We start from the raw sequence: 9,329 nt of genomic DNA on the forward strand, positions 1-9,329 counted from the left end.
TCGTCGTGCCTTAACTGTGTCATATTTGTGACTGACAAGTGACCATATGTATTGGATTTTATTTATTTGGTTTTCTTCATCAATGGTCGCATCTATCTTCATCATCCATCGTCGTCATCATTCGTGTCTACTTTTCATCAGGTTCATTCTGGTTCGAAATCTTATTTCCTTAACTAGACATTTACTGTTGGTTTCCTAATTGAAGCTTATTTCTTCCGATTTTCCGGTGTTTTGGACTAGAATTTCATGAGAATTTAAAATTCACCACATCTGTGCAAGTGATGGAGTAATTGTCATGACTGTATATTCTTGAAAAGTTTATGTCATTTTGCATATATACTATTTTACATATAAGAAAAACCACCCTGGGAAGATGATTCTTAGATTTGAGAGGCTGTCATTTTAGTAGTTTTATTAAGGAAATCTTGAAAAATGTATTCAAAAGAGTTCAGCGTTAGTCTTTCTATTTCTCATGGTGATACCAGCGCCTTACTAGCAAGCTTGTCTTAATCAGGCTTAAATCTATCAGTAGCAAGGCAGAACACTGTCTCTTTATGCCCATTGTTTGAATCTGTGTGAATTTTTTTGCCGATAAACATGATCTTCACGCTTTCAAACTTAAACAAACTTAATCAAAGCTGCTCCCGTATTTTAGTACTTCTGGGGATGTTATAAGATTTTGATTATTTTTGCATTGTTAATTAACTCTCTTGTACATTATGATCTCCAGATGATTCCAAGGGCCACTAGAATATTGCCCCAGCTGTCTCTATACACACAAAAAACACAAAACATTTTCACAGATTCAGTGTTAAAAGTACTCAACCATTTTTTAATTCCATAACAGTTAAGACACATCTAAATATCCCTACGACCTAACTTGCACTGTTTTATTTTTTCCCAGTGTACTGTGGAAATGCAGATATAGGTAGATTTCAGCTTGGTGTTGATGATGTTTTCAGCTTGGAACAAACAGACCTAAAGAGCTTCCTTTTCTTAGAAATCCCAATATTTTATAATTGTTTGTATTGGTATTGCAATATTGTAGGGAAATAGGACACAAATCACCCATAAAGTATGTTTTTTAATAAATTAGTGCTACAGAAGTATGTATGCAATTGAATTTTCACAGCAATTACCAATACTTTGTTAAAAGCAGAGTACATAAGAAGGATGATTCTATGGTTATGAATGTTGTTTTTTTCATTTCACATTAAATTTTATATCTATGACAATTTTATCTGCTATAATCACCAAAGGGCAAAAAAAACTTCAATGTCCAGACCTCTCAAGCTGTTAAAACGTTGTCTTGTGTTTTCATTGTGAGAGAAAAAGTTCATTGTCAGCCTTTTCAAAAGAAGTTCCTGGTTATCATATGCAGTCTGAATACAGTTTGCAAGCTTTTCAATTGTTTCTTCTTGAAACTCATAGTAATCAGAAGTTGATGCAGACCGAGATATATTAATTCGCTCCAAATACGGAATAACATCACAAAGCCTTTGCATAAAGGAATCATTAATATCACATTTTTCTAAAACAAGTCCTTTCAATCTACAAGGTCTTGGGCTTGATCTTGAACTCAAAATGCAATCTACAATATCTTCAAAAACAACGTCTTCCAACTTGCATCGAGTCAGATCTAAATTTTCTACTGTCTGAATGATTTTGCATAGAGAGGGTGTCACATTTCCTGCAAACTTGCATCCATGAAGCCTCAACTCTTTTAATCTGAAGTTTTCATTCACCCTGTTATTCATAAGCCCAATAGCGATTGAAGACATGCTGCAAGCAGTCAGGTTGTTGTACCATATCTCAAAACGTTTCAGAAATAATATGCTGGATGACAAGATGGAAATATGCTCTTCAGATAAATCGCAGTTACTAAACACAAGAACTGATAAATTTGTCGAGTTTTTTGTTGACTGTATTGATTGTGATACAGAATTTACAAATTCTGTATCAACAGTGCAAGCAATAAACTTAACACCACAAAGTTGTTCTACAACTTGAGAAAGATCGCTTGTTTTCTTTAATGATAGGTGTGAGTTCATAAGCTTTAGTGTGACTTCTGAGAGGGCACTGGTACCAAATGATTTCAATATTGTCTTCATGCAGTGAACAAAATGGACACATTCAATTGTACTTAAATTGTCAAATGAAAAATCCATCACTTTAAATAGATCTACTGTTTTTGGAATTGAATCATCTTCTCTAAAAAGTTCATAAAAAATCGCCAGAAAAGGTTTCCATGTGATTTTTCGCTCTTGCACCTTTTCAAAAATCTCAACAGCTATCTTCTGAACTGTGGGTCTGTCTTTTATGAGTAAGAAATCATCCGAATGCTGCTCATTGAGTATAGAGTGCACAAACATTGAAACAATGTCATTTTTGTGGTTCCTAGCTCTTTCATTTGCATTCGAAAGCCCAGCTACAAAACCAGCCACTATATACATCTTCTTGCTCAGTAATTCCTTGATGTTAACACCGGCCTCAAAACAGTGCACACCTGCTAGAAACTCTTGTAAGGAAACATGTTTAAACTGGTACAAACATTCTGTGGCTGTTTCAATTTTGATTAAGAATGAGTCCAGTAACTTCTTCTCAAGAGGATCACCTAGTGAAACAATGGTGGTAAATTCCTCTTGTGTGAAGACACGTTTGTTAGATGCTAAAAGTTCATAAGAAATTCTGGAAACAGCACCAATAAAGTTTCTAAAGCGTGTGTCCAATAAAATTCTGTAGGGCATTTCCTGCATCTCCACAAAATGCTGTCTGATAAATGAAATGAGTACCCATACATATAGCTCAGTAGTTCTGTGAATGCTTTTATCAGTTTCCTTTGAAGCTAGAATCCCACACAAACTTGATAGAAACTGTGGTACTGCAGCCATTGCTCTCAAACTCACACTCTCCTGAACTGTAGTCATTATCCGGTTTTTGACTTCTTCATCTCCAGCAGCAAAATTTCCCACATAAGCTGCAATTGTTTCTTCAGAAAATCCAGTGATTTCAAAAATTCCAAGCTTTCCCAATGTGCCCAGTTCATTTTTAAGTAATACTGACTGGACATGAGGTCTTCCAGTGAAGATGCAAGTGTGTCCCGGCAGCAATGTGCTTTCCTTTTTAATAAGATCTCTTATGATTGAATGTAAACTACAACTAGGCTCCTCTTTAAAAATTTCTTCTAAAGATGGCAACTCATCTAGTCCATCCAAAATAATCAGAACTTTCTAACCATCTACCTTTCGTTTTATATAGGATATGCTCACTCCAAACAGCTCATCAAATAAACATTCTGAAGAGATTGTTATGTTTTGATACCTAATTAGACTTCGACACTTCAGCAAGAAGAGCAAGTCAAATTTTTGGAAAAGCTTCTGTTTGGCCCAAGAAAGAGCTATGTGTTCCAAAAAGCTTGTCTTTCCAACTCCAGCAACACCTTGGACTAAAACTCGTCCATTTTTTTGTTTGGTTAACTCTTCTTCAGGAACAAAATTGGCTCTGCTATATGGTCTATCCATATACCGATGTATTTCATTGAAAGAGTGACAGCACTCTTCATTAGCTTCACCTTCAACAATATGCAGATTAACCATAAAGCTTTCACGATCTCTCTCCACACAGCTGTATCCTTTGTTGTTGATCACAGGCACAGTCCATTTACTGAAGTGTTTAATGTAGAGCTGTTTTAGTCCATCTGATAGGCCTAAAACACATAGACATAAATTGAGATGACATTTGCAGTAGTTGTTTGGGAAGCTAGAAATATTTAGAACAAAATAGAATCCACAGAACTGTAAGTATCTTTTCTGGCCAAGGGAAAGGTAGGTAAAGATTTTTGCTCTGTAACAGAGCAATGCATTGCTTTTAAAGCTGGTTCACAGATATACTTGCTTTGACATGGACAAGGAAACTAAATCTTTTGCCAATTTCAAACCTGATGTGGAAGCTTTGAAAAAAGAATGGGAAAATCTAAACATTTTATCTACAGATGCTTGTCTTCTGTAGAAATTGGCTCCTTTTTGGCATTGATAATTAGGATTGAGCTCCCATAGCACAACATGCCTGGACCCTGGGTATGATATTATTGGTATTTGTTCATGGACAGTATCATATTTAAGGTTCCATGCCATATCTACACATACATTTTTTTTAAAATTTGCCTTTTCCAACAAATTAAATTTTTTATGCCTTGATGGAAACTGTGCATTTTCAAATTGTTCTATAAGTTTTTATTTTTGATGCATGGAAAATAAATGTTTTGTTTGAAAACGTATTCTTGTAGATGTGGCCTTCAAAGGACCCAGATATAAATGTCATCAAAAGATTAGTGGTGTGAACTCTCGAAAAAATCTTAGAAATCATAATATTATGGTGTTTTAAGGAGATGGTTTAGGTTTGATCATCATTATTTCAGAACAATATTTTGCTTCCTGGCAATATCATTTTACATTATCCGGTGCTCATTAAACTGTGCTCCATTGCTATTTTAAGAAGTGCTTTCCGTGCTTATGCTCGATTGAGCACCCTTCTGGGCAAGGCCTGATTTATGATTGTTAAAATGACAGAACTTTGTCTTTGGTACCAGTTTTGATAAATTTCAAATATACCTGCAAAATCATCTTGCTTTTGCTTGTCTTCAAATTGGGGCTCTAAAATTGTAATGAAGCATTTATGGAAAAAAATTGACATCAGAGAGATCAAATCAACTAGCATAAAATTTTTTATTCATTCTGATGTATATCTAATCTCTGTCTGACCTATTTATGATAACTGAAGCGACAAAAAATTTCAAAAAATGAATAAGAAGGAATAAAATGGGCAGCCCCCCAATATGAATTTCATTCCGACAGCACTGGTGGGGTAGCAGCTCCTGCATTGTCCAGCAAAATTATAAATAATTGATGACCAAACACCTTTGTTTCTTTTGGCCCTTCTAAATATTACTGATGACCAATCATTTTGATTTTGACACTCCTTGCCTTGAATACCAAACTGAAATTTTCAAATTGAATTTTTAGCATAGGGGATGATTTTCACTATGGCAAAGGCATTACTTTTTATCAGGGCCAGTTTCAGGAAATTCTAAAACATAAATTCCTATTCTTGAGGGGGTGTTACACCCCTTCCACCACATCCCCCATTGGACCAGCCCTGCTTTTCATTTTTAAAAAATGAAACAAAACTCAATGTCACTAACTGAAGAAATGATATACTCATCAAACCTGCTTGCAATATTTGTCCAGAGCCAATGATGACATTCCCTTGGTTTATTGTGATATTATTTTGTGCCATGTTTGCTCTTTAGATGTGCAAGCCCATATGATCTTGTCTCTTTTCACTGTTTCTCCTTGCTTTTAAAAATAACAAGGTTTTGATTAGTTAACATTTAAATCTCAGATTGAGGGTTTTTTATACATTATCCAAATTCGATTTAAATAAAAACAGAGACGTAACAGGTACAATGAAATTTGATGGCATATGGACTCCCAGGCCCTATTTTTCAATACTCCAATGTATTTTACGAAAGCTCAGCCAGGTGATTTGGTAGCATGTGAACAGGCTTGTAGGGCCAAGGAGAAACAAAACCAGATTATACCAGTAAAACAGGGGGAGCGTTGGGGGAGCTTCTTAATGTACACTAGATATTCAGGACGTTGGGATGTTTCCGGTTCTCTTTAGCTGTCTGAATGATAAAGGCTTCAAAAAGAACAACTGTTGGTGTACCTTGTCATGATATTATCGATCTTCCCTCAAACGTCAGGCAAGCTGGATTGTATCCTTCTTTTTCGAACCTCTATCTTTCAAACAATCGCCTTGGGCCTTATTGTTGTTTCGAGGATGTGTGGGACGCCAAAACCGACGTTGCTAAAACGAGGAACAATTAACGAAGCCGCAGGGCCGACGCGTGTCCTTTAGCTGTAAAAAACTATGAGCACTAGAAAAACCATCGAGATCGCCCCTTATTTGTTGGGGATACAAGAAGCCAATGTTGAAGCCTCGAAGCTATTTCATTTGTTAGGAATCAAATCAGTAGTGGCGCCAGGGGAGGGCTGGGGGGGCTACAGCCCCTCCGTCGGAAGCATCTAGTCCCCCCCCCCATCGGAGGAAATTTTAGGTTATTGTCGGAGCAAATTTGACAAAATAACGTACGAAAACTGCTTATCTTAGTCATTTTAGCCCCCCTGTCGGAAGCTCCAGCCCCTCTGTTGGAAGATTTCTGGCGCCACCTATGAATCAAATCAAGTTTTCTGACCTTCTAATTTATTATGCCTGGACCCCCCTCCTCGCCTGCGCGCAGACTCGACGGTTCTCCCAGAGATGAATTTAGTTGAACGGAAAATTTAGGGTTGCTTTCCTAGTATAGAAATTTGAAGGGAAACCCAGAAATTTCCATGAAGTGATACCCAGAAATTTCCATTCAACCTTCCAATTTCCATGAAGACATACCCAGAAATTTAAATCAGCCACGTAGCTGCAGGGGACACGGTGGGCTGCACCCTCCAAATGAAATTTTTGACTACAACTTGCCATTTTAGAAAATTGGCATAATTATCATTTTGCAAGTGGGGACCCCGTGCTAGCAACCTTTTTTGGAAATTTTGCTCCTCCTTCAAATTTGCTCTGGATCTGCCCCTGCATGGTGTGACAGCCCCCAATCTTTTATCGAGTCCGAAAGTTTGAGGACAGCCGAAAATTTAAAGCTGTTGGTAAAAAGCTAGGTTAATCGGAAAAAATTTGAATCATTCGTGAAAACTGAAGTTTTGAAACAGTTGACCTTGTAAACTTTAGCTCCAAAAAAAGCATAAAAAATGTTTAATTCATAAGAAAATAGTCGTTTGGTAAAAGGCAGCCCTAAAAAGAACGAGAAGCAACGCAAAACAGAAAAATGAAGTTGGGTACGAAAATGCAAGTATTTTCAACTACATTCGTCGTAAATTTAGATAAGGTAGTAGAGCAATAGGCAAGTCGTAGAAGGAGAAAATTAACATCTGATTTTTGGACAGCGAATGTTTTGATGCACTAATTAAACTAACAGTTTTTATGCTCGATCTTCTAAATTTACGAAATCCAGAAACTTGTTCATACAGCTGAATAATTATTTACGATTTATAAGGTTTTGTTAGTAAAAAACTTTTAAAGTTTAGGCCCTCATACAAAATTAGAGTTGACCTTTGTCAGTCGGAAATTTCGAGCACCTCACCCCCCCCCCCCCCCAAATGAAATGTCTGCCAATTTACGTCCCTGTGGCTGTTCTTTATTACTATCGAAGCTAATATTTTCGTAACTTTGCAATAACTTATTATCAGAATATCCGGCTTAGACACATTTAGGGATATCATCATAACTTATTTTAAGAATTAATTTGGATGCTATTTACCTCTGAATTTAGAGTTTGCTAAACATGGTATAAGACTTTCTCGGAAAATAGAATGCTTGTGTCATGTGCAAAGAGATGAGAATCGATAGCATATGAGGAATTAATATATATATAAGTATTATTAATATATAGAAGAAAATGTATAGGCCCACTACCTTGTGGAACACAGAACACAACAATTAAAAGTGATTCGATTTTACAACCTTTACGGTAATTATCTTAGCTCTGTTGATGAAATAAGACTTAAATCATGAATGTCCTACCCCATGTTTGCCAGAGTGTTTTAGTTTACTAAAAGATATTTCATAATTTACAATTTCAAATGCCATAAAGAAATTGAGAAACACAGAACAAGGCTTTAGTTTCGATATTTTTACTTACTTGCGACTGAAGCTACAAAACGGCCAATGTTTTGATCTGTTTTCTTGAAAACAATATACCTGATGCTCCTGCCAAAAATTTAACGGGGTTGGCAATTTTTTCTAATTTGTTCTAAGGATGGGTTTGGGGTTCTCTTTCTGGATATTTCAGGATTAGCCTACTGAAAAGGATGAATTAGCAATTGGTGAGGATGGTTTCAAAATGGTTGTCCAAATAAATTTAGATTTTCCGACAGATTTTTCCCATAAATTTGAACATAACAGAACGACATCAGAACTGAAATAAAACAAGAAATAAAATCTCATAATTTATTCAAAGTTAAGTTTCATCAATCGTACGAATGAAAGATTTTTCTGGTCTTTTTTCTCAAAAAGGCACTTTTAAGTATAGTACTTTATTGAAAGAGATTGCCAATCTGATACAGACCAACAAAAGAAGTCATTATATATAAAAAATTAAAACATTTCCTCTCAAAATGTGATACCTAGATAACAATAGGAGCCCATGTTTATAGCAGTATAGCTTTACAAGGGGTTTCTCACCCCCTCTGACCCAGAGGTGGCGCCAGAAATCTTCCGACAGAGGGGCTGGAGCTTCCGACAGGGGGGCTAAAATGACTAAAATAAGCAGTTTTCGTACGTTATTTTGTCAAATTTGCTCCGATGATAACCTAAAATTTCCTCCGATGGGGGTGCTAGATGCTTCCGACTGACGGGCTGTAGCCCCCCTAGCCCTCCTCTGGCGCCACCACTGCTCTGACCCCCCTCTATCTACGCCACTGGAAATAGTGATTGAAAGAGTTGGCAATTTAACAATTGATGTTATTGTCAGATACCAAATTACCGTTAATCTGTAGATTAAAGCCATAAATTTACTTTGTTAATGCGTTAATCTTATCTAATTCCAAACCAAGTTTTCTCGAGTAATTTATAATTAGCAAAATGATAAATGTAATATTTCATTTTACTTTTGCGTATAACGTGGTTAATCAAGTCTCAATGAAATTAATGTTTTCTGTAATGTGCTAGGTCTTTTTCTAATTATAATTTTTTATAATTTTTGCATTTGATAATTTCAAAATGCGTTGGGTAGTCTATGAATTTTTTTTTCTTCTGTGCATTTTTTTAATAATCGCTTATTTCAATGGGGCATGCTTATTGATGTTCTTAGACAGCATTTCGTGAATATTTTATGCTGCTCGTCTGTACCCTGAAAAAAACTGACTGTTTTTGTTAAAAAGATTCCTTTTTTAAGTCATAAGCATAGAATCATGATTAAGGTTACGCTAAGATCCTTTATTTTGATTTTTTCATTTTGAAGTTTGACAAGTGATCATAAATAACTGAATTTCAATTGCCATATATCCTGTCAAAAACTGTGGACTCTAAAAGTATGTTGTCGATTGAAGATGGTCTAAAAATATTTATGAATTATAACTCTAGTTTGTTGTAGGATATATGGCTGAAAAATTAAAAAGAAAGTTGATAAAACTACTTGTATAGCACTAGGTTGAACGTTTAAGAGATTATATATGAATATATGATATTATCAGTAACAAGCATTGTTT

At 35.7% G+C, this 9,329-nt stretch overlaps 1 protein-coding gene across 3 annotated transcripts; it reads right to left on the reverse strand.

Annotated features, from left to right (window-relative positions):
• Positions 1 to 131: 131 nt before the first annotated feature.
• On the reverse strand, positions 132 to 6,028 carry LOC135686001 (uncharacterized). Of its 3 annotated transcripts, none has more exons than XM_065202142.2 (4): positions 5,728 to 6,028; positions 5,226 to 5,354; positions 4,611 to 4,652; positions 132 to 3,706 (listed from the first exon to the last, which is right to left on the reverse strand). In XM_065202142.2, the coding sequence occupies exons 2-4, from the start codon at positions 5,293 to 5,295 to the stop codon at positions 3,231 to 3,233; spliced, it is 588 nt and encodes a 195-aa protein (XP_065058214.2). In that variant the 5' UTR covers positions 5,296 to 5,354; positions 5,728 to 6,028; the 3' UTR covers positions 132 to 3,230. The 3 variants fall into 3 exon arrangements, with proteins under 3 accessions (XP_065058214.2, XP_088965069.1, XP_065058215.2); XM_089108943.1 differs by having other exon boundaries at positions 5,728 to 6,025; XM_065202143.2 differs by lacking the exon at positions 4,611 to 4,652 and having other exon boundaries at positions 5,728 to 6,025.
• Positions 6,029 to 9,329: the final 3,301 nt, after the last annotated feature.

Source organism: Rhopilema esculentum, chromosome 6 (assembly GCF_057945365.1).
Source record: "Rhopilema esculentum isolate cy_ngs chromosome 6, ASM5794536v1, whole genome shotgun sequence".
Classification (NCBI taxonomy): Eukaryota; Metazoa; Cnidaria; class Scyphozoa; order Rhizostomeae; family Rhizostomatidae; genus Rhopilema; species Rhopilema esculentum.